Here is a 26,772-nt window from a genome sequence, read left to right as displayed (position 1 = left end):
AAAGTTAGGTAACCAGTATAAATCTAGAGAAATAATAAACAGGTCTGGCCAAATAGAAATAGAGAGAAATAGAAATAGATTTACAGGTATATGGAAAAAAATTTTTTTCAAACTATAAACAACAACAATAATAATAGCCTAAATATATTAAGTTCCAATTAAGTGACATGCAATATTCTAACTGATATTATTTTATAATTAGAATTTATTTGATATCAACATAATTTTGGTGAGATGATTGATCATCTGATTTTTAGAAAATACTCTTCCTAATTATAACTTGGAATATCATAACAGCTTATGCTTTTCTTTCTCAACATCTACACTCTACACTGGGAGCAGGTATCACAACTAGATATAGTCTATGTAGTTTCTAGGTGTAATACAGTCAATCTGCCAAGAGAAAATGAGTTCATTAGAGTCTGGCTTATGTTAACCAAAACAACTAGGAGAGCACAGTATCCTTTTGATTTGAAACAGAAGGTATCATTTAAAGATCTTCTAAAAGTGTTAAAGTTCATTATCCAGGCACCAATTTTTATACTCTCAGAGTCCTAGAGAAATTCAGTATATCTACAGGAGATTTTCTTAGGAATATAAAAAGCTTTTCGCATCTTCACTATACCCATGGCCCACTGAATTCAGAAATACTAAATGGAAAATTTCAAAGATATATAATGAATAACCTTTAAATAAATTTTACTACAGTGTATGCTATAATTGTTTTGCTGTATTTTTAGTGAATGTTGTTAATCTTACTCTCAATTGCAAATTAAATATTATCATAAGTATACGGTTATAAGAGGTCATAGTATTTATAAAGGTTTATACCATCTGTGGTTTCATAAACCCAGTAAGGCGAGACTACTGTATTGGTTTAGTAACATGACTTATCTGTTGTTTTCTATTAATACCCATCCAGTGTTAAAGAATGAATTAAATAATGATTCATTATTCTTGAAAAATGTGCTCTAAAAATCTGTAATGATTCTCAGGTCATCTTTTAAAGTTATATTTCCAAATTTAACAAATGCTGTATTTGGGAATGTTAATTCTTCAAAATCTTATACTAAAAGAGACAGATGCAGATACGAGGAGAGATTTTACATAAAATATAAATCATGATTAATTTTAACTGAGTGACTACTTTGCCTCATACCACGTAAAGACCTGGCCTCCTTGTGTGTTGCAGTATAGAACTCTGAACTCATGCAGGATTTCATTTCTTGATGTTCAGACAATTTGGGGCGTGTGGCCATCAAATAGTGCTGAAAGTGTATGTGTGTGTGTGTGTGTGTGTGTGTGTGTGTGTGTGTAAAAAGAAGTGCAGCAGCTAAAAATCTATATTGGTAAAACTGTAATGAGGAAGAGCTAATGCCATCTGTTGTCACTTAAATAAGTTAAAAGGCCTTTTGATGATTCCTTGACCGGCTGAAAGCCAAGACCCAGTTGCTTACTACCTTTGATGTTCTATTTACACATCTACTGGATTCATATAATATTTTATTCTCAACAATATCTTACTGTTTCCTTCAGCCAAAGACTATAAGAAGCATAGCATTTATTAAAGAAGGCTGGGTTAATTTGCTAATTAAAAAGGATTAGACAGCACACAATGTGAGATGCTGTGGCATCTCAGCAAAAGGGTTTTGGGCAAGGATGACAGTGACTTATACTAGGTAAGGAGGATTTTGTAAATGTCTTACAACACAGTATTCTTCTGAGTTAGATGCTGCATGAAAATTGGAGCAGTTTTATAACTATCTTAATGTTTATTTTCAAAAGGCAGAAAGAATGAAACACAAGTGTGTAACTGGAAAGGAAGCAATATCCACTCATACTCACTGAGATGGAAGCATCATAGTCATTTTGATGGTCGGAATGTTTTCCAGGTTTTTACTTTTTATTGAGATTCCAAGAAAGTTCTATTTTTTTCTCTCATTCTTACAAATCAAGGGGTTACTTTGTCTTCAGTCAGTTAGCAAAACTATTTTCATTCCCTGGAGCAGCATGGTCTAGCGTCATCTTGGATTGGACAGTGGCTGTTTTGTTGTTGTGCTTAATTTTGAACACGGAGAGCAGTTAAAGTGATAAATAAAGGTAGCTGTAGCACATTCTCTCTCAGGAAACCAAGCAAGTTTTGTAATGAACAAAGAGAGGAAAAGAGAGGCTGACAAAGAACAAATTGTCATTGTAAATGTCCTCTTTTGCCTATTAATGTGAAATGTAACTTAACCTTGTAAAGAAAGAGTCTTTGCTCGTTGCTTTTAAGTTTGTAATAGGCTCCTTACTAAGACAGGATATCATTCATTAGCTGTCTGCATATGAGGAGGTCTGTCCTACAGTAGGTATTGCAATTTTCCTAATAATTCTGTGATTTCCTAACAGCTTTGTTTCCCAGTAGCTTCTGGCATTCCCTCTCTAAGGGGATACCAAGAGTGACTCTTGTTGATTCATTTCTCATTGTATTTTGCTTTTCCTATGTTTAAATTCAAAGATGAACTTTCTTGATTTGTAGTGGTCTCCAATATATAGGTGTAAAAACAGGCTACTTTAAAATGTCAGTACTGTAAAAGTGAAATTTGGATGTAACTTTACCACTGATGAAACATATATATATATAGTGTATAGCAACTCACTAGTGGATTTTCTCCAAACCTGAAAAGTATTTATGATTTTTACTTCGTAATTAGATTTCGGGTAGCATTTATTGATACACTATTTACTCTGCTTTCAAGAAAAACCACTTAAATTCATTACTTTTGAAATAACATTACTAAAACTACATAATTGAGCACAGCATTATCAATGATTTTCCTCCCTAAATCTTCCCTAAATGATGTGATTATAATTTTAAAGTGAATCATAACTGAAGTACACTGGGATTTAACCTGAGCTGAGAGTTTATGGGGCAACGCAGAATATTATTTTTTGTCCTCTGTAAGGAAAATTGTGTCCTTACTTGGCAGAAAGGTTATGTGTTTGTGCTTTTTAGGTTTGAAGAAAGAAGGACGATTTGCCAGTGTTCTGTGTTATCTTCTCTGAAGCAGCCTTGAATAGCTCAGTTGAATAGATGTAGATAAATACAGCATTCTTTTCTGGAATTGGCTTCGATGCTTCATTGCAAAGAAAATAGGAAATTAAAAATAACCAAAAAATATTGCCAGAAACAAGCCCTAAAGCAATTTCAAGAAATTTGTTTGAACAAGAGGCAGCTATCTATGCCCATTTGAACAAACAAGGCACTTTTCAAATAATAACCATCCTCACAAGATACCGACACACGAAAGGTAATGTTCTGATGTCAAGGTTAAAGAGTAAATTGTGTTTCAAAGCTGAATGTTATGTCAAATCAGATAATTCTTTTAAAAATCACTCCGATGTAGATCAAATATCTATTTTAAAATTGTAAATATGTATTTTATGCAGCTTTTCTGCAACTGTGAATTTTTCTAACAGATCAATCCAATGAAAACATAGACTAAATATATATACTCATACTTCTTGAGGTTCAGATGACATAATGCACAGTTGGTAATACTTTATATATTAGTTTTATTTCTGCTCTGTCAACCTCCTTTCACATCTCTAGAACACCACACTCCAACCGCATAGAGAGACTACTCAGTTTCCAAGGTAATTTGTAGTTCAGTCTAGGAATCTAACTCATAGCAATATTGGGTATATTTGCATGAAGTCTGTTTATTTTCTTTCAAGAAAATTGCAATATGTATTTTAAGCAAGTTAAGATATTGCTTTAATGCAATTGACTATTACTATTTCTTGAGCATGAACTCCAGACCACTGTTCTAGTAGTTTTTTTCTTTTCTTAAAGAAAAAAAAAAGCAAAACAGAAAAAAAGTAGAAATAATACAGAATTTCAAAAGAAATTAATGGTAAGAAATCACTAGTTGATAATTACATATTGTCATCTTAGAAATAGTTGTTTAATTCCAAAAAATAAAGCATAGAAGTGGACAATCAAACAATGAGAGTGCAAACTGTTCTGCTCAATGGTCCAACAAAAATTTAATAATGTAGTCATCTATCTTACATACTTAAACATACATGTAGTTATATCATTTAGAGCACTTTCCTTGTTTCCTTTCTTACAATATCTATTACACATTTCAGAACTTATTACTCCTACAGTTCTTATTTCTTTTTATACCAGAGAGACAATGTGATATTTATAAATATGATTCTTATTTATTTCACTTATAAGGAGAGGCTCCAGTTGCCTCCATTTACCAGTAAAGGCTTCAAGATCATCCTTTTTATAGCTGAGTAATAATCCATTATAAAAAATACTCTGTGTTTGGAGGGCATTTTGGTTGTTTCAAAGATTTAGCTATTATAAATTGTGCTGCTATAAACATGGTTGCACTTATATCATGGTGACATGACCTTTTCAATTTTTTTTCTGGGAAAATACCCAGGAAGGTAATAGCTGGATTAAATGGGACTTCCAGTCCTAGTCTTCTGAGGGATGTCCATACTGATTTCCATAGTGGCTGCACCAGTCTGCACTCCCACCAGCAGTGGAGCAGTGTGCCTTATTCCCCACAGCCTTGTCAACATTTGTTATCAGTTGATTTCTTGATGACAGCCATTCTTTCTGGAGTGAGATGAAATCTCAATGCTGTTTTAATTTGCATTTCTCAAATGACCAGTGATAGTGAACATTTCTTCATGTATTTATTTGCCATTTGTACGTCTTCATCTGAGAAATAGGATTATCTCAGATGCCCATTTCTGGAGAGGGTCTTTGAATTTGGAGGGCTTGATGTATTTTAATTCTTTATATGTTTTAGATTTAAGTCCTTTGTCTGAGGGGTTGCTAATTAAAATTTTTCCCCTTTTGTGGGTTTTCTTTTCACTCTGTTGATGATTTCTTTTGAAGTGCAGAAACTTTTTAATAATATGAGATCCCATTTGTTGATTCTTTGAAGTGATTCCCACGTGGTTTGCATTTTGTTCATTAACTCTCTGCCTACCCCTATGTCTCCAAGACTTCTACCTACTTTGTCTTCCAGTAGATTTAGTGTTTCTGTTTTAATATTTAGATCTTTGATCCACTTTGATTTTAGTTTAGTGCATGGTGATAGGCATGAGTCTATTTTCAATCTTTGGTATATGGAGAGCAGTTTTTCCTACATCATTTATTAATGAAGCTATCTTTCCAGTGAACATGTTTAGCCCCTTTTTCAAGTATCACGTGGCTGAGTATCCTTGCAGTTGTGTTTGCATTTTTTTCTAATCTGTTCCATGGATCCTCAGGACTATTTCTTGGCCAGTATCATGCTGATTTTTATCACAGTAGCTTTGTAGTATAGTTTCAAATCAGGAATTGAGATGCCTTCTGTCTTGCCTTTGTTACCCAGAATTGCCTTTGCTATTCTAGGTTTCTTCTGTTTCTAAATGAATTTTAGGACTGCTTTCTCTAGATCTGCAAGGCATGTTAGTGGTATTTTGATTGGGATTGCATTAAATCTTATAACATTTTTGGGAGTATGGCCATTTTCACAATGTTGGTTCTTCCTAGCCAGGAGCAAGGAATATTCTTCCATTTTCTAATATCCTCTTCAATCTCTTTTTTTAGAGTAGTATAATTTTCAGCATAAGAGTCTTTTACATTCTTGTTTAGATTGATTCCTAAGTATCTCATTTTTTTAGATGCTATTGTGAAAGGCAATACTTCTGTAAATTCTCTCTCAGGGAGTTTTCTGTTTTCTTTTGTTTTGCTTTGTTTGCGTACAGGAATGCTATTGATATTTGAGTATTGAATTTTTATCCAGCTACACTGCTGAATTTGTTTATTATATATAGTACTCTTTTAATGGAGTTTTTTGGGTCTTCTATATAGAGTATCATGTCATCTGCAAATAATGATAATATAACTTCTTCCTTTCCTATCTTCATTCTTTTTATTTCTCTCTCTTGTCAGATTGCTCAGGCTATTATTTGCAGAACTAAATTGAAGAAAAGTGATGATAGTGGGTATCTTTGTCTTGTTCCCGATTTTACAGACAATACTTTCAGTTTTTTTTTTTTTTTTCCATTTAATGTATAATGTTGCCTGTTGGTTTGTCATAGTGGCCTTTATGAGACTGAGGTAGATACCATGTGTTCCAAGTTTCTGAAGGACTTTAATCATGAACAAGTGCTGGACATTATCAAAAGCTTTTTGTGCATCTATTGAGATGACCATGTGGATTTTTTTTTTTTTTTGCCTTGTTCATGTGGCGTATCACATTTATTGATTTGTGTATGTTAAACCATCTTTGAATTCCTGGAATGACTGCCCCCTTGATTGTGATGTATAATCTTCTTGATAATTTGCTGCATTCTATTTGCCACTATTTAATTGATCATCTTTGCATCAATGTTCATTAGTGAGATTGGCCTATAGTACTCCTTTTTTGGTTGGATCTTTTTCTGGTTTTGGTATCAGAGTAATACTTCTATCCAGGAATGAGTTAGGGAGGATTGCTTCCCTTTGAATTTCACTGAATAGTTTAAGAAGTATTGGCATCAAATTTTCTCTAAATTTCTTATAGAATTCAGTTGTGAATTCATCAGAATGTGCACTTTTCTTTGTTGGTACTTTTTTTTTATCACATTTTCAATTTTAATAGCTGATGTCAGGTTATTCAAAATTGCTATATCTTCTTGAGCGAGCTTTTGTAGTTCATTTGTTTCTAGAAATCTGTCCACTTCCTCTGTTTTCCATCCTTTGTGATTAGAGGTTTTCAAAGTACGTATTAATGATCTTTTGAATTTCCATGATATCTGTGGAAATTTCTTTCTTTTCAGCCTTTACTGTGTGAATTTGGGTTTTTTCTTTCTTTTTCTTGATAAGGTTAGGCAGAGGTTTATCAATTTTGTTTATTCTCTCCCCCAGCTTTTTGATTCATTCATTCTTTGATTTTTTTTTTTTTTTTTAGTTCAACTGCATTAATTTCTGCTCTGATCTTTACAATTTCCTCTCTTCTGTGAGCTTTGGGTTTAACTTGCTCTTCTTTTACTAGAAGCTTGAAATGTAGCATTAAGTTGTTTATTTGTGCTTACTATGTTTTCTGTATATGACAGTTTATTGCTATATATTTCCTTCTTAAGACTGCTTTCATTGCATCCCACAGATTGTGGTATGGTGTTTCTGTATTTTCATTGAGTTGTAAGTATTGTTTTATTTCTTCTTTAATTTCATCTGTAACCCACTGGTTGTTCAGAAGGTTTTTATTTAATTTCCATATATTTATGCAAGTTTTGAGATTTCTTCTGCCGTTCAATTTCCAATTGTAGAGCATTATGGTCAGATAATATGAATAGGATAATTTCAATACGTTTGCACTTAGTTAAGAATGTTTTATGGATTATCATATAGCCTATTTTGTAGAATGCCCATGAACAGCTCAGAAGAATGTATTTTCTGATGTGGTTGGGTGGAATACTCTGTAAACATCTACTAAGTTCATTTGCTTACAGGCATGTTTCAGTTCTATTATTTCTTTGCTGACTTTTTGTCTAATTGATCTATTCTTTGTGACAATGGAGGTCCCCTGTTATAATTGTTTCCTTGTAAATTTGGTTTTTCATGTCCATTTATATTTGTCTTATATAATTGGGTGCTCCTGTATTTGGTGCATATAGACTTGTAATTGCTAGTTCTTCCTCTTGAATTTTTCCACTAACAAGTGTGTAGTGACCCTCTTTATCTCTTTTAATCATTTTAGGTTTGAAGTTCATGTTGCCTGCAACAGAATAATTACCCCTTCTTTTTTCTGGGTTCCTGTTGCATGGAATGCTGCTTTCCATCCTTTGACTTTTAATCTATGCGTTTCCTTTTGAGTCAGATATATTTCTTGTATACAGCATATTGTTTCTTGATCCATTCGGTCAACCTGTTTCTTTTGATAGGTAAATTGAAGCCATTTACACTTATGGATATCACTGATATGTACTGACTCAACCGTTTTATGTTCCAGTTATTTGTTTTCTCCTTTTCTCCCTTGTTTAATTGCTTGTTCTCCATGGTGGTTTCTTTCAGTTGTTGTTCTGGAGATTTTGGTCATTTTTATCTCTATCTAGTTAGTGTCTCAATACTCTTTCTAGGGTTGGCTTGGTGGACATAAATTTCTTCAGTTGTTCTTTGTCGTGGAGGTATCTTGTTTTCCCATTAAATTTGAAAGAAATTTTTTCTGGGTACATCAATTTGGGTTGAAAGTTGTTTTGTTTCAGGGCTTCAAACACATCACTGCAAGCTCATCTTGACTTGAGGGTGTGTACTGAAAAGTCTGCTGTGATTCTAATGAGCTTTCCTTGATAGGTGAGTTGTATCTTTACTCTAACAGCCTTTAGTATTCTATTTTTTGTTGTATATCTGGGATCTTAATTATTATATGTCTGGATGTAGATTTATGTTGGTTATCACTGTTTGGAGTTTTATATGTCTCACTTCTCTGTATATCAGATTTTTTCCCATGTTTGGGAAATTTTCTCCTATTAATTCTGTGAATATTTTACCTATGTCATTTGTGTTGACTCCTGCATCTTCTCTAATACCTATTAGTCTTGTATTGTTTATCTTGGCATCATCTTGAAGCTGCTGGATTGTCATTTCCTGCTGCTTTGTTATTTTTTAAAGTTCCCAGTGTGCTAAGTGGTTTCCCAGTGTCCTAAGTTCCAATATTGCGCCAATCTCATGAGACATTGGTGGTTCTCCCTTTGGAAGGGCCGCAGCTGGCCACACCACAGCCACTTACTTGCTTGTTTTCAACATTATTCATTCAGGTTTTCAATCAGTTTCGCATGATCTTGTGCCTTTTTGTCTATTTCTGCTCTAACTGCACTTAGCAACTCCTTTACTAAAGTTATTTCTGTCTTTACATGGAAGATTACTTCTAATTTGACTTCCTCTATAGCCTCACAGATTTCTTTTTTTTATTTAACTTCCTATCTTGTCAGAGATTTCCAGTGTGCGATTTTTAAAGCCCTCTAGTTCAGTGTCTCCTTTACTTGTTCCTGATGGACTAGATGTTTGAGACTGGGTTTTGCATTTTTATTTTGTCATTTTCACCTTTTAGGCTAATATTTGGTCTTTCAATACCACTGTCTCACCTATGGGTAGTGTGTATCTTAGGATCCTACTGTGTGATTGCTTTTTGTCCCACTGCTGGATGCCACAATGAAGTGGTGAGCCAGTCACCTGAATTCCTCCTACAGAGCCTGTTAGGTGAGTCCTATATTCTTCCTAGGCTGACAAACCTAGAAGTATTGATGTAAATCAACCCTTAATTCCTGCTATTACTGCATCTTCAGGTTGTTCCATGTCATCAGATCTCCCTGTCTACAGTGTTTGTCTTGGCTAGGGCTCAACTGTGTCACTGGTTGTCTCATAAGCCCTTCTGATTTTCTCCAAGTTGGGAGAAGCCTTACTGGCACAATCCTCAACCTACCTGATATTCTCTGTGTGGAGGAAGGACTCACCCACAATCTTGCCAAGCTCACCAAGGTTCTACTTCTTGAGGGGGCTTGGCTATTGCTCCCATTTACCGACTGAAGGTGGCAAGCTGTATTCTTGTTTTAGGGGCAAACTCACCACATTGTTATAAGCCTGTTGAGGTCTTCTGTTTGGAGGAGAGTTTCCTGGGTCTCACATAAACACAGCATGGTTAATCCACTACAGTCCAATGTTCTGGGGGGAAGAGTGTGAGCCAAAGATCAACGGCAGTACTAGGTCCAGAAGGTTGAGGTTCTCAAGCAGGGGTGCAGAAGAGGCTGGCTTGGCCTGGCCTTGCACACTGCTGTAGATCCTGTGTCTTGCAGTGAACAACAGGGGCTCAGAAGGGGCAAGCTCAGGGGGCCCAGCCTTGCCCAACACTGCTGGTCCAGGGTCCCACAGTGGACAGCAGGATGGTGGGGGCACAGAAGGGGTGGGCTCAGGGGTCCAACCTTACATGCAGCTATTGATTCTGGGTTCTGCGGTAGACAGCAGGGATGTGGAAGGGGCCTGTTCTGGTAGTTTTAGGACAACAGAACATGCAACATTTATTTTACATGACTATAAAACAGTTTCAGTGTGCATTGGTTTTTATATAATACTTTAGTGTTCACCAATGTGACATAATAAAGAATCTCAGCAAACTTAAAGCATATCCAGTTTAAATGAAATTAGAAACAAAGTGAATAGTTTGATGTATTGTAGGAGATCCTTTGGTGTTTTAAATGACATGTTAATGAGAAAGTTCACATCAGACTGAAGTTATAGGTGCTCCAGTCACAGCCATCATCACAATTATGCTGACCTTAACATTCAAAATGATACCTATCTGGTCCTGTTCTAAGCACTTCACAATATTTTAGAACAGTGTCAGACTTAGGTCTATATTACACTTGAGAAAACTGAAAACCAGAGTCAGCAATTTGTCTAAGGTCAAAGAACTAGCAAATAGCAGACACAAGATTTGAACTCATTTAGTCTGCTTCCTGTGTAAATAGTAGAACAGGCTGGTTCATGTTCAGAAATATCAGTGCTATTTAAAGGATTTGTAGTTTTCAGTAAGATTTATTGGTTTGTAAACACTTTTTCAGAAAGAGCTGTGGTGCTGCACAATATTTAATTCCTCACTTTTATTTTCCTCTTTCTGGGGTTTGATCATAGACTCGGTACCATTTAGACATATACTGCACCACTGAATTACATCCCCATCCTAATTCCCCACTATTGTTTTAAGACATATGATTTATCACTTGCTATGTTTTAAGACATATGATTTATCACTTGCTATACCACTACCTTATTGCTTTCTGCTTGTGTTAACAGAGATTACATGCTTAAAATTTATACAACATTATTTTAGTGATTTCCAGTGGTTTTCATTGGCAAATGATTTTCATAAATGGAAAGTGAAATTAGGGAATAACAGAAAGAGCTAATAGTTCATCAACTGTACTTACTCATGTGTAAACACCAAATATCTTGAAGACATAGAACCCCAATGATATGGTGAAAGCTGATTGCCCTTATATAGTTCTCATTATATGCCAGATGCCATTCCAGATGCTTTTTAAACTCATGTGATCGTCATACTCATAGTTCAATATGGCATAAAATTATTACTACCATTGCTATTTCACTAAACGGTTGATGAGAAAAGTGCAACAAATGATAAATAACCTTCCTATAAATGTTTGCACTTTGTCAGTTTTAGAATAAGTATTTGAAAGTAAGGCTTGGATATATTATATGTATATATGTATAATATATACATGCATATTTATTTGTTCTTTTAGTTGTCTAATATTCAGTTATTCAGCAAATGTTTGATAAATATTTTTGAATGTTGGTCTGTGTCACATATTTTATTATAACTTGAAAGTCTAGGATATGCAAAAACCTCTGCTTTCTCAGAACTTCTAGTACAAGAAAATAGAAAGTAGGCAAATAATTATCTCACCGTCTATGCATGTGAGAAACTGCTAGAAGGACAACAGAGAGATGTGAGGAGAGTGACTACTAGAATTAGTACAATCAGTGAATATATCTTCAAGTCATGCACAAACTTGTAAAAGAGATGGCGACATAGGAAACCAAAGTAACAAAGTAAGGTGAAATTACATGGAATGTAAATTTTACCTGTTGTCAAAGGCCAAACTGTATACCATTTGATAGCTTTGTTGATTAATTACAGTATAAGTTAAGTTGGTTGTAGATTGTTTTATTTTCCCAACATTTACTAGCAGAAATTAAAGATATGTGGTTTAATGTTTTTAATGGTTAAGAACAGCATCCTAGGTAGATAATATGACTCACAGGGATTCTTCAGTTTTAACAGCAGAGAGAATATTTTTTTTTTGAATGTAGGTAAAAGTATAAGCAAGTTAATTGGTGGCATTAAAATTAGCGAGATGAAGTTAGAGATGTTGGAGGTCAGAATAAAGGATTTTAACTTAATGTATCAGATCATTTGGAGAGTTTAAGGCTAGTTCCTAGATGTCTAATGTTGTTCCCTTTCAGTTGTGGATTTTTCCTCTTACTTTACCAAAAATAGTTTCTTAATTTTATTTTTAATTTTTTGTCAGTATTATTATTATTGATACTATGACTTGAAGTTAAGACTTTGCACTTTTCAGTTAGGAACTTGTGCCTCTGAGCAATATCTCCTACCCTTAGAATGATTTTTTTAAAAATTTTATTTAAAAGGAAAAAAAAAAAGGAAAAACAAAACAAGACAAAACAGTGTAAGGGTACAAGTAATACAGGATACAAAAAAATAAAAAAAAAAACAGTAAGAAATAACCAGTTAATAGATTACACATTGTCATCTTAGAAATAGTTGCTCAAGTCACAGGATCAAAGCATACAAAGTGGACATTCAGAGAGTGAGACTGCAAACAGTTGTGTTCAATGATCCAACAAAAACTCCGTAATATGGTCATCTATCCTAACACACCTAAACACACTTGCAGTTGTATCATTTAGAGCACTTTTTTTTTTACAACAAAATTTACGTGTTTTGGGTTTTATTACTTCCATAGTCCTTATTACTTTTCTTTGGAAGAACATAAAACCAAATATGACAAAATAAAGCTGTCAGTCAAAAACCAAGGATAGACATAGTACATGATGTAAAAACAGAGTACAAGGTTATCAAGGAGTATCAACAGAGTATCAAGGTTATCATAATGCGACTTGCTTCCTTAAAAAGGATTGCCTATATCATTAGGTATCATTAAGTTGAACAAAACAGTACAGAAAAAGACCAATAAAACCTAAACTTTGTAAACCTTATAGGACTTTAAAAGAAGATAATAGTCAAACCAGAATGGGTATCATAGTGGATCTTATTGCCTTCAAAGTAGTTGCCTATACCCTCAAACTTGATACTATCAAACAGAGTGGAACAGAGTCTAATCAGTCAAAACAAGATAGTGGGAGTAATACAGGAATTCAAATCAAGTTAATAGGAAATCAAAAAAGTTGCTATAATATATCCTGCTAATTTTTTTATTTTTCCCCTTAATTAAAAAATTATAAAAATAAATAAATAAATAAGATTTTTTTTAATGAATAAGGGGGAGATTGAGATAAAAGAGGACATAGCAACATAACAATACAGGTCAAAGCATGACAATTTCAGCAACATAGTGCTTCACCACCAAATAAACCAATTTAATAGTAGTTACACAATTTAAAAGTAGTTACACTTTTTCCTTGAAGTATTTGAATATAACTTCGTACACTATAGCATCAGACATATCAAGACAGTGTGAAACCATTCAAGCGGATGAAAGTATTAGAGGGTATTTAGAACCAGCTAACAGAAAATGAACAATGGTTCCTATATTATCTCTTTGCCTATAAAAATTTTGTTTATACTATCACATATAATAAAATCCAGTAAGATATAATGTGATGAAACCAATGGAAACAGAAGAGCAACAGTTTGGTAGGGCTTCAAAATAAAATGATATTAAGTCAGCACTAGCTATTATGATGTCTTGTTTTCTTCAAAATAGCTGTTCATTTCATCACAGGCAATAATATCAAGCAGCCCAGAATAAAGCCATTCTAATTAGTGAGTGAAAGCTTCATAAGGCTTCAAGGCCACATAATGGGGAATCATCATTACCACATGCTTTTATATATTTGAATCCTTTCTTACACTAGGGAAACTTTTTGGTATTAACACATGTGAGTTTGATTTACTTCACTTATGAGTATGGTCTCAAGCTGCACCCATTTATTTATAAATATCTCAATGTGATCATTCTTTATAGCTGAGTAGTACTCCATTGTTTAAAAATGCCTCAACTTTTTTTTATGTATTCCTCAGTTGATGGATACTTGGGTTGTTTCCAAGATCTGGCAATTACAAATTGCACTGCTGTAAACATAGGTGCACATATATCACTGTGGTATGATGCTTTCAGTTCTTCTGGGAATATGCCTACAACTGGAATAGCTGAAACAAATGGGACTTCCAATCCCAGCTTTTTGAGAAATCTCCAGAGTGACCTCCACAAAGGTTGTACCAGTATACACTCCCACCAACAGTGCAGGAGAGTTCCTTTTTCCCCACAGCCTCTCCAGCATTTGTTGTTGTTGGTTTTCTTGATCCTGGCCATTCTTTCAGGAGTGAGATGGAATCTCAGTGTGGTTTTAATTTGCATTTCTCTAATGAGTAATGATGATGAACATTTTTTCATGTATTTATTTGCCATTGTATTTCTTCATATGAGAAGTGTGTATTCATCTCAGATGCCCATTTTTGGATTGAATCTTTGAATTTTGGGGGTCTGAGTTTTTTTAATTCTTTATATGTTTTAGACATAAGCCCCTTGTCTGAGGGGGAGTTCACTAAGATCTTTTCCCAGTTTGTGGGTTTTCATTTCACTATGCTGGAGATGTTTTTTGACATGCAGAAACTTTTTAATAAGAGGTGGTCCCAGTTATTGATTCTGGGAAGTATTTCCCATGCGGTTGAAGTCCTGTCCATGAATTCTCTACCTACCCCTATGTCTTCAAGTTTTCTACCCAATTTGTCTTCCAATAGATTTAGTGTTTCTGTTTTAATATTCAGATCTTTTATCCATTTAGATTTTAATTTAGTACATGGTGATAGACATGGGTCTAGTTTTAGTTTTTGGCATATGGAGAGCCAGTTTTTCCAACACCATTTATTAAAGAGACTGTCATTCTTGCAGTGAACCTGTTTGGCTCTTTTATCAAAGGTAAGGTGGTTGAGTGTGTTTGTAGTTGTGGTTGTATATTCTAATCTATTCCATTGATCTTTGGCTCTGTTTTGATTCCAGTACCATGTTGATTTCACTACTATTGCTTTGTAGTATAACTTCAAGTCGGGATTGTTATGCCTCCTGCCTTGCCTTTGTTGCTTAGAACTGTCTTCGCTATTCTAGATCTCTTCTCACTCCAGATGAATTTTAGGAGTGATTTTTCTAGATCTGTGAGGTATGTTGATGGTATTTTTATTGGGATTACATTGAATCTGTGTAAGAGTTTTGGGAGAATGGCCATTTTCACAATGTTTATTCTTCCTATCCATGAGCAAGAGATGTCTTTCCATTTTCTGAAATCATCTCCAATTTCTTTTTTCAGTGTATTATAATTTTCCCTGTATAGGTCTTTCACTTCTTTTGTAAGAATAATTCCTAAATATTTCATTTGGGGGGGGGTTGCTAGTGTGAAGAGTGTGGCTTCTCTTATTTCTCTCTCTGGGATTTTGTTGTTAGTGTATAGGAATGTTATCAATTTCTGAGTATTGATTTTGTATCCAGCTACATTACTGAATTTAATTATTTTATCTAAGAGTCTTTCAATGGAGTTTAGGGGATCTTCTATGTAGAGTATCATGTCATCTGCAAACAATGATAATTTAACTTTTTCCTATCTTTACCCCTTTTATTTCTCTCTCTTGTCTAATTGCTCTGGTTAGTATTTCCAGTACTATATTAAATAGGAGTGGTGATAAAGGACATCCTTGTCTTGTGCCTGATTTTAAAGTAAAGGCCTTCAATTTTTGGCCATTTGGTATGATACTGGCTGTTGGTTTGTCATAGATGACCAAAGACCATCTATTTCAATTTTCTGTACAGTTCTTATCATGAATGAATGTTGGACCTTATCAATAGCTTTTTTTGCATCTATAGAAATGATCATGTTATTTTTATTTTTGGCTTTATTGATATGGTGGATTACATTTATTGATTTACATAAGAATGATTTTTTAAAGTATAAATATACTGTCATTTGATCCCTGGTATCAAAAAATGTACACTATCTTATTCCTAAACATAAATTTTGTAGAAACTGTCAACTTGATTGGCTTCAGATCCACCCGGAGGATTAGTAAAGCACACTTCTGGGTGTATCTCACTATGTCATGGGAGTTTGACCTCAGATACTCTTTCTTCTCTTGTACTTTTCTGCTCTGCTTTCTGTCCATTAAGCAGCTCTGTCCATCAAGCTTAACATCTCTACCTTGGAGCCAGCTGACTGTGGATAGAATCTCTGAGACTGTGAAGCAAATGAACATATCTTTATTTAAGTTGTGTATGTTGGATATTGGTTTAGGAGATAAAAATGTAATTAATATATAAAATTAGTACTGTTATTAGGTTTAGAAGCCTTTGGAATTGGTTTGCAGGAAAAATTTGGAAAGGTTTGTAGAAGTTGACTAAAGAAAACCTAAAATATTTGGTTAGCAAAACATGATAAGTCTGATCAGAACTCAGAAGATCAGAATACTGACAGGATTGTGAGGATAAAGGTCAGGCTTATGAGATTTCAGATGGGAACAAGACTTTATTGGGAATTGGACAGGAGATGATATTTTATTCTTAAGCAAAAATATTATCTGCATTTTGCCTATGTCCTGAGACTTCAGAAGAAGCTGAATTTAAGGGCTATAGATAATTAATCTGTCAGGAAAAATTTCAAGTCAGCCCAGTGTTCAGGCTGCATCAAAGGTAAAATGTTAGCTGCTTTTAGACAGATCTACATTGAAAATAAGGAGCAACAAGTGGAGCCAAAATGTTTAAAAAAGGTTTCAACTTGTCCAAAAAGGAAGCATATATAAGATTGAGGTCAAAGAGAGTATAATTTCTAAACAGATTGCCACCACTGAAAAAATATCACGTTTTTTTGTTTGGCTTTTTTTTTTTTCTGGGACAAGAATAAAGATGGCTTTAGGGTATCTCAGAAATCAGCAAGCCCTACCCACTGGCAGCTCGAGGATAAAAGTGTGAAAATTTCATTTGAGAAGAGAGTGCTTAGAAATGCTACTTGAGAACAATCATAGAGTGAATAGGTTCTTCAGAATTCATTTCAGCCATCTATGCTCTTAGAACCTCCTATAGACACAGTACAAAGCTAGAGCTCCAGGTGGTGGCACACCTTGGCGTAGTCCACATGGTACAGGTGTTTGTGGCATGCAGAATACAAAAGTTGTGAACAGGTAGAAACCTCAACCAAGTTATAAAGAGAAGGCTTCGTAGTCCAGCATTATGCTCCATTATGTGTGAAGTTGTGCTAATGAAGATGAAGATTCAGTAGAGCTTCTAGGAGTCAGAGCCTCCAAAAATGTGGAACATCTGTAGAGGAAAGCCACAGACCATGAGTGGGACCAATATGAGAAAGAGGCAACTTGAAAGGCTCTAAGGATGGGGCCACCTAAGCCCTTTGGAGCTCACATCTTACCACCACATCCCCTGGATGATGGACATGGAGCCACAGAACTTAATTGTCTCTGCATTTCCTTTTCTTTTGTACCTCACCTCTTTTTTTTTTTTTTTTTACCCCTTTGGAATGGGAACGATTATTCTTTGCTATTTTATGTTGGGATTACATAGTCTGTTTTTTTTTTTAATTTTACAGTGGTTCACACATAAGAATCTACCTTGAATCTCAGAGGAATCTTTGAATTTGGATTTTTTCAGCAGTGCTGCAACTGATAATGAATTTGAGGAAGGCATTGGTGCCTCTTTAGCTGTACCTAGGACTGTTATATTAGGGTGGAATTATGACCTTGTGCTTTTTTGAGATTAAATATGACTTAAAGAGATGCCAAGCTGATGAAGAGTGAAATGTGCCAGTTAAGGATGATCACAAGTTTGACTGATTTAAGAGTTATTTAAGAGATCGGTAACTCACACTTCTAGGTGTGTCCATGTGGGACATAGAGAATTAATTTTGGATGCTATGTCTGGTATCTGTTCCCTTTCTCTTGGAGATGCACTATTCTTTGCTTTTCAGATAGCATGAACTAAGCAGCTTTGATCTGCCGTCATAGCTTTTCTGCCTTGGAACCAGCTGACTGTAAACTAAATCCTCTGAAACCAAATAAACCAAATGAGCCAAATAAACCCCTCCTTTAAATTGCATATGTTGGATATGTAACCCCAGTAACAAAAAGCTAATATATGCACGCACATTTCTTTCATTAGTTACATTCTGTTGATTAATGATATTGTTTGATTAGTATATTTCTCATCATCTGTTAGCATGAATATAGACAGGATCATGTCTGCTTGTTAAATTTAATTGTTGAATTTCTAGCACTTATCAAAGTGCCTGATACATGATAGAAGCTGAGTAATAACTTATTTAGTAAACTAGTAAGTGAACTATGCTAAGTATTTTAACAAAATGCATATGTTTGCAAAGGGATTTAAATTGCATTATTCATGAAGTAAGAACTAACACACAAAAGAATAAAGATGGGACAATTCAAGGCATTAAAACACTAAGTAGTCAATATTAAGGAGCCATTTTTCAGGATACCAAAACTTGCTAAAAATGAAGATTTAAGGTACTGAAATAATATATTAAATGCTAGAGATATGAGAGAGCTCAACTAGAAAATATTGATTTTTGTTATATATATTTTTGTATATGTATATGTGTACACATATTTTTATGTATAGTCCTAGAAATAATCTAGGACTGGTTAAGGTAATGAGTTTTTTTCTCTAATATAAATTCAACTGTTGATTATGAAGTACAATCTATAGCAACTGAAAATTACTAAAGAAATAGAGGATAATTTTTCTGTTCTGACTTACTTGTTTGCAAATGTGGGAAACATGTGTCTTAGTTTTTACTTGAAATGAGACTTAGATTCTGGCTGTGGGGACCAGGAAATAATTCAAGCACATTGTTACCTTGTAGATGAATCACTTTACTAACTGCATGCTAGTTACGTGGCCGTCTTTTATATCTGTTTTTGTGGTGCATATTGTTTTATTTTTTAATAAGGGCAACAGTCATATTGGATTGAAGATCCACCCTAATCCACTATGGATTCAATTTTACTGATTATATATATATATATATATATATATATATATATATATATAATTACAGAAACTTGACTTGAACATTTTACAGTTTCAAAAATGACATGAATTTGGGTGGCAGTATTTATCACAATAAAATAGGTGTGAAAACACAGCTTTCTAGACCTGGTTTTTGGCAGCAAAAATAGACAAATTTTAGAATTATACTTAGAAACAAACTGAAAGAAACTGAGAAAGACTGAATAGAATTTTAATGGACTTTTTACAATTTGCCTCTTTGTAATATATTACTTCAAGTTCAAAGCGTTACTTCAAGTTCAAAACGTAAACAGGTGAAAAGAGATTCCTTTCATTATCTCCTCCTTTATTTTTTATTCAAAATTATATAGTTCATTGGGTGTGGTGCTGTATGCCTTTAATATTAGCACTCCAGAGGCAGGAGACTACACAGAGATACAGGCCAGGCTGGGCTAATTAGTGATTTCAAGGCCACCCTGAATTACAAAGCAAGACCCTGCCTCAAAGCATTACATAGTTTTGGTTCTTTTTTGTTTAAAACAAAACAAAACAACACCAAAAAAAATTATTTAATTCAACCCTAAAAGCATTATTTTCCTGTAAGTATGGGAGATTCTGCTATACCCCATTAGTTACTTTTTACTCGCTGCTGAGACAAAATATCTGAAGCCCAAGTTGGAAAAGGAAAGGTTTATTTCTTATAGTTTTTGGAGGTTTCAGTCCACACTCAGTTGGCTCCAAGGCAGGCAGGCATGGCTGGGCTGCAGTTCATGGCGGCTGCAAATAGCAAGCAGGAACCAGCAAAGAGCAAGCCACACCTTCTTCCTGCCATTACATCACATCCTGCTCCACCCATATGTGGGTGGAGCACTGACACCATCAATCCAAGCACTAGGCAATGAGCCAATCACAAATGCACAATGCAAACTCATGAGGCCTGGGGACACAGACATAAACCATGACACCTCCTTATCTAACACTCTGACCCAAATTACCTCTACTTCCTCCTCACTTCCAGCTGGAAAGCAGGATCATCTTAAAACTGTGCTTAGAAACACTTCTCTCTTTAGGAAACCTGTATCTTGTTATTTACCTAACAATTTTTTGCTGAATTATGATAGAAGATAGTTACTGAATTAGGAAAAAAGGCACATAGTGTCCTGCCTGTAACGTAAGTCTGCATGGGAACCTAAGCACTGAACAATTGAGCAAATACATGGATAATGATGAAATATAAAGCTTGCCACCATTGTGTGTGCCACAAAACAGGGCTCTGTGATTACAGAGTACCAGTGAAGAGTGGAAGAGAGAGACACTGAAAAGTTCAGCAGGAATGTTAAACCTGGTGTTACAACATTTGGAAGTAAACACAGGTCATTCCTGAAGCCTAAAGAATCAATGAAACCACTCAGGTGGAGATGGAGAAAATGTATGCACAAAAAAGTTGGTTCATAAAAGTGATGAAATCAGAGTTGGTCTTATTGAAGCAGAGATGGGAGTGAGCACTTCAGATACTCATTGGTCCCACAGTCATGAAACTATCTAGGGACACAGTTTATAAAACTCATGGTGATGTGGGGAAAACTGCATAAGGCAGATCTTCGCTCCCAGCATCCATGTGGTCTATCATCTCTGACCTTCATATTCTCATTGATAGTAGTTTATAATCTCTTATAATCTCTTTAAATTCTACCACTGAGTTACATAGGTCATTCTCAGCAGGTTCTAAGATTTCAATATTGAGGGATTCTACATAAATAAAAATGTCTGTCTCCTTAATAGAACAAGTTATGATTAATATAAAAGTTAAAGATAATTTCATGGGTAAAGCAAAACAAACTCTGCATTGCTTTCTATTTTACACTAATGTCAGAAAATATTCTCTTACAAAAGCACGGTTTCATAAGCATTTCTCTGTGCAGAGTTCTCTTTTCCTCCCTGTCCCTTTTCTCTAGCCTGTTCAGCGTTTTCTTACAATTACATGTGACCTGTAAAGTCATACCACATTTAAAATCTAAGTTGAAGAAATCAATTTTCAATAATTTCTACTTGCAAAAAAAAAAAAAAAAAAATCCGCTTACTCCCTACAAAATTTTTCCTTAAAACTCTGGGCTCTATTTTCCAGCCTGAGCTCCCGCACAGCATGTGTTTTCTCTTCTCCAATAGTAACCCTTCTGGGTAGAGCAGTGTTTTACTTGCAAATTAGTCTTCATGAACAGCAAGCTCTTTTATAAAGCAGGGTAAAATACTGGAAGGAAGATGTTTGAAGTGACAAATAGCAATTTGCAGAAGAAAATTGAAGTAAATTTTATTTGATTCCTTGCTATTTCCTCTATTTTGGAAAACTATCTTCTTCTGTCTTTATTAAACTGTATGTTTATTACTCTTGAATGAACAAAAATCTAGTACATGTTTTAAAAGCTCCTAGAGAAAATAAGACTTCCATCAAACAATTATTGTTTTTCAACATCATTTTGGGCAATTAGGCATAATGCTTAGAAACACAGACACTTATTTTTGGAGGTCATTGCACCAAACACCATACCAGTCTGGTTCAACAAGATGAACTGTTCCAGTGAACAGTTAGAAGGGTGAGTTTCAACAAAAAGATACTTCATAAATACACTAATGTAACATGGTATGACAAGGAAAGTTCTAAACTAGACAATGAATTCTAGCCTAGGTCTGCAATGGTAGAGCTATGTGGTTATGTTGAACTCATTAACTCTAATAGTGTTGTATTATTTTACAAAATGGAGATAATTTAGAAATACATAAGTCAACTAATAAAACAAATTTGTGAGGGTCAATTGACTTAATATAAGTTTTTAATATTGACTGGAAAAGTGTAAGCACTGAGTTCTTGTTTGCAACTACTACTAATAGGAAGCCTTTTTTGTTAAGTATAGAGGATTCTTGTGTTGAACTTTGGGGAAGACCAAAATTGAGTAGACAAAAAGACAAGAATATGTATTTCCTAACTATAATCATGCCAGAAGAAAATAAGCAAGGTGTTATGAGTCATATAATTAGAAAGATTAAAATAAGGATAAGAAATATGAATTAAAAGGGAAGATTTGGAGGAAATACTTTGTCATCTAAAGAATAGGTTTTATCTCAGTGTTGCATATTTTTAAAGATAAATCATCGAAACTTGATACATTTTGGCACTTTTTTGTTCTTATAAACACCTTGTGTAATTTTTTTTTTTGTAGCCTATCAACTAAGAGTGTGCCAACCTCCACCACCTGTAGCTAATGCTGAAATTTTGACAGAAGATGATGAATTTGAAATAGGTAAAGTCAGTTAAATGATTCTCAAAGAAAACTATAGTGTTATCAGAGTTACTACGTTAAAAAATAAATAAGAAAGAATACCAGTCTATTTTTAGTCCCCTTTCTTTGGATTGATGAAGATTGTTTCTAATTGTAAGAATGACAGAACAAAAACATGAAAGGAGTTACTTACAGGAAGTATGTATTCTGTTTTTCTCATACCTATTTTAGAAAGTAATATTGGAACTTGATCCACATAACTAAATTTTGAAGCTTGTACCCAAAGTACGTGCTCTAATTTAAATTCTATGTGTGTTCTCTGACTTCAAGATAAAGACTAACTCCATAGAACAATGATAGATGGATTCTATTAGAAGGCATATTTCATTTATATATTTTTGAAAATGTTGGTAGCTAATTGAGCTCAAAATCCCTTTAAACTGAGTTAATAATGCAATCCAGATAATGCTTCAGTGTCTGCAAAATGAGGCAAGACAATAAAATTCATTAATAAACTTTGCTGTTGTTATTGTCCTGATTTGGGTTATGACTCGTAAAACAAGTATTAGTGACCACTATGAGTCTAATTTTAATACAAAATTGATGAGTTGGAAGCCAACTACTTGATTAGGTTAAATGAATATCATACCTGCTCCAGTCAAATTATTTTTTTATGACTACTGCATGTTTCCAGTCAGTATCCACCAGTACAGATGGGTTAATAATTTACTGTTATCTTTGATTCCAATTGATTGTTGCCAATTAAGCACTGATTATTCAGTATGTTGAATATCAATGCTGCTTATAACTCATGGAAAGTTTAACACTGATTGAAATTGACTAAAATGAAAAGTGGATTCTGCTCTTATAGTTGAAATGTCTACTAATTTTTACCATTGCTTTCTTGTTTATTGTCATCTTTCCTTCCTCTTTTTTTTTTAAAAAAATAGGTGATATTATCAGATATCAGTGTCTTCCAGGCTTCACACTGGTAGGAAATGCAGTTCTGACCTGCAGGTTAGGAGAGCGCCTCCAGATGGACGGGGCCCCTCCAGTTTGTCAAGGTAACAATTTTTAATGGCTGCTTATTGTTAAGTACTGATGTTTCACTCAGTAACAAAAGACTGAAAAATCATCCATTTCACATCAGCACTGAATATTTAGCTGGCAGTATTGCTATGAAGTGTGAAACACATGTGGCGTTTTGCTTTGCAGCATTTCTCAGAATTAGCTTTAAATATCTTTGATGCTTCCAAACTTTAACATTTCTAAAGTATTTCAAATTCAGGCTAACCTGTTTAAATTAGATTTTCTGTGGGGATGAAGAAAAAGGCACATCACTTTAAGTAAAGCTCCTAGGTTAGTGACTTTTATATATAAAATATTTATCCTAAGGATTATATTCTTTAAACTTGATTTAGGCTACCTGTTAAGTGCAAAGCACAAGTTCTGTGTGGCCCTCCCTGTGAAGCTGTCATAGTGTAAGAGATGATCAACTCTCCACATGATAGTGAGGCAATGTTTAGAAAACTGAGAGGAAAATAATCTTTACCTGTGTGAAAATCAGACAAGTTTGAGAGTCATTGTTTCTTGAATTACAGACAGATCAATCAAATTTATTTTGATAGAATAGGGCTAGCAAAGGGCCCTTTGAGTGGCAGATGCGGTTGCAAATCGTGCACTTGAAAGAATTCACTACTGCAGGCTGCCTGAGGCAGGACCTTGAGGGACCCATAGAATTATCATGCTCAGACACTGTATCCTGATGATTTGTAGCCCAGATCAGTGCAAACACACAGCAACTAATCACACATATTGTTAATTTAAGGAAAATTGAACTATATTAAATTATCCTAGGCCTTATTGTCTTGGATTACTTCCTTTAGTAAGGTTTATTCTATGGAGTCTGTTTACCCACACATTGTCATTTATTTATTTCGCTTCTCGTTCAGTATTTTAACTGTTATGATAAGCTTAAGACAGAATTTTATTTATTATCTTAAAGATACCATAAATGAGATTAATCATTTGATTTTCTGTTTAATTGGAAGCCTCTTGATAAAAGGGATAATTTTCATAGGAAGTTTGTAAATTACAAAAAGGAAATAGGTTTGGAGGTATAAACCAATTCATTGAGAGACTTGCACATGATATAAGTCAATGCTACTAGAAAATTCTTAAATTTATTAGGTATTATGAAATCTACCATATTGTTCTGGATATGTGCATGTCAGTGATTCAGCTTTCTCCTTCATGCAAGACTGCTCTCTAACCAGATTGGATAGAATTCATCTTCGAGCGGTTAGATATGCAACTGGAAAAGATAGGGTTACTGTCTCTTAGGAGATAATACATTATAGACTAACTTGCACATACAAGGGAGATGTGAATCAGCAAGTACATAACATGACTTATTTTTTGGCTCCAATGTATAAACTACCGTGTGAACTCTTTAAAGGAAAGAATTGTTTGAATGTTTGGCTCTCCATGCAATACTTTATACTTTTTAAAATTGAAAAGAGGTAAAACAGAATTTCATAACAAAACAATCAGAGAGTAACAATAGTTAACATATTGCATATTGTCATCTTTCAAAATCACTACTCAGAATACAAAAGGGAGATCCATGCGATACTTTTTAAATTAAAATAAATAATATGGGTAACCTGGATATTTCATGAAATCTTGTTTTCTCAGTCTTTCATATATCCAAACTCAGAATTTTTTATAGATTAGTAACTATAACTCATATTAGTCTGTTGCTATGAAGAATGCAAAAATGATAATTACATTTGTGTCTTACAATTATACTTCACGAATCAATGTAGTTTCTATATTGAATGGACCAGGAATTAAAGCAAAGTAGCTGACTTCACACTTTTTAAAAAATCGAGTTAAATCACAGGCTTGCTCAAAGAATCGTTTGTTTGGAATCTTCAGGGACAGATTTACACTGTTGCACATTGCTGCCAGGCACCTGAGTTTGATTCTCGGTACCAACCAAAGGACCAACCAACAAACAAACCCAAATCTACATAGTTTTAGTCTCTTTAAAGTATTTTAGTTTTTCTATTTTTTTAAAAAGGTGACAGCGTTATTTGTGTTTTTTCAACTTGAAATCCACTTTAATTTTGTATATCTCACTTAGAGTGCTACAAGTCCAAGTATGGTCCTTCTTAGGGATGTCTAAATAAAGGAAATCTAGTAGCCAATTGTAGTTTGTTATTAAAAACATTGCCTCCACTGAATCTTTGAGACCAGAATTTTAAACTTTCTAGGCATCTATTTTCTTATATGTACAAGAAGAATAAAAATTATACATACTTGATCTTGGAATGTAGTCAGTGGTAAAATGCCAGCATGTACATGAAAGTCTAGCACGACAAAATTATGAAAATACTTTTAGAAGTTGGGATAGGTAATATATGCTTAAAAGGTTCTTAATACTGAACATATAGTCAATAAGCATTTCCTGTTATTCATTTTTGTCATGAAATTTCTTTTCTGTTGAGTAATGTTAGATAAGTGAATTTTGAATGTATGGTAAAGTACATTAGATCACTCCATTCATTTCAAAATGTCAGTCTGTGAAATTCAAAGTCAGAATTGTTTTTTTTAGGCGAAGAATGAACTGCTATTATTCTCATTTTTCTTTTGAATCTCAAAATAATATCCATGAGGCAAAATCTAAAGCTAAAGTAAAACAAAATGAAGCAAAGTCTAAAACAAAAGAAAATAGCTTAGATGCAGCAATACTTTATGAATCACCATATAATCAATTTTCAACAATCTGAAAATCAGTTTTAGCAAATTTTCTTTTCAAGTGTTTTCAGTTTGGTAACATGATTAAAATGCAATCATATACTACTATAATTCAGTATTTTTCTTGTATTTTTCCATACCTACTTTTCTTGGCAACTTTTTAACTCAGAAATATGAAATTATCTTTGCATGCTGAAAATTTTGAATGTATGAATTCTTCATATATTTATCTGTATCTCACCAACTATATTTGGTATTTCTAAGCCCTTCTATTTGAACTAATACAGTAAAATATTCTTCTTTAGGAGATTAATTATAAGATACAGTGAAGTCTGACAGTGGAGAAGTGGAAGTTTATATATTAATAGTTCAATCAGGAAATGATATAAGATGTGTTTTTAATTCATAATATTCCTCAACAAGGGGCAGGGATGTAGGAAAGAAGGAAGGATACAATAGGAAGATGTGATCATAATATGTAACATGCATGTATGGAAATGCCTAAGTTAATCCCACTAAGCTGTAAAGGTAATATACACTAAATGTTTCCTCATTCATCCATTCCTCCAGTTACTTAAGTGTCACAGAATACTCAAAATGCATTCTCTGGAATTTCAAATTTCTTCAGTAATGCTATACGCAGGACATTTTATTACAGCCACTTCTGTTCTGATAAATAGATTTTTCTGCCACTGAAATGAATTTTGTTTGGTATTTCTTTGGTTATATCTATACAGTGAGAGATGTTTTAAAGATTACTACATCCTGGAGCTTCAAATTCTTAAACAAACAAGTACTACAGTGATATCATTTGAGTAACAGAGTTTGATCGTCTTATTTATGTTATTGTTCCAAATTCAAATTTAGCATGTTTCCATTTTTTGTTCTAATATGCAAA

General features: G+C 34.0%; 1 protein-coding gene across 8 annotated transcripts in view; it reads left to right on the top strand.

The window, feature by feature from the left end:
• Positions 1 to 26,772, top strand: part of Csmd3 (CUB and Sushi multiple domains 3) — a 1,082,130-nt gene that overhangs the window by 977,181 nt on the left and 78,177 nt on the right. For all 8 annotated transcript variants that reach the window (XM_063257640.1, XM_063257641.1, XM_063257642.1 and 5 more), the window contains 2 exons: positions 22,053 to 22,133; positions 23,063 to 23,176. In XM_063257640.1, the coding sequence (XP_063113710.1) occupies positions 22,053 to 22,133; positions 23,063 to 23,176 (195 nt within the window). The remainder of the gene's footprint in view (positions 1 to 22,052; positions 22,134 to 23,062; positions 23,177 to 26,772) is intronic.

Source organism: Cavia porcellus, unplaced genomic scaffold (genome assembly GCF_034190915.1).
Source record: "Cavia porcellus strain 051 isolate PalLab524CR breed Dunkin Hartley unplaced genomic scaffold, mCavPor4.1 scaffold_10, whole genome shotgun sequence".
NCBI lineage: Eukaryota > Metazoa > Chordata > Mammalia > Rodentia > Caviidae > Cavia > Cavia porcellus.
The sequence above is the reverse complement of the archived record's forward strand: the minus strand, read 5'-3'. Positions and strand labels throughout refer to the sequence as shown.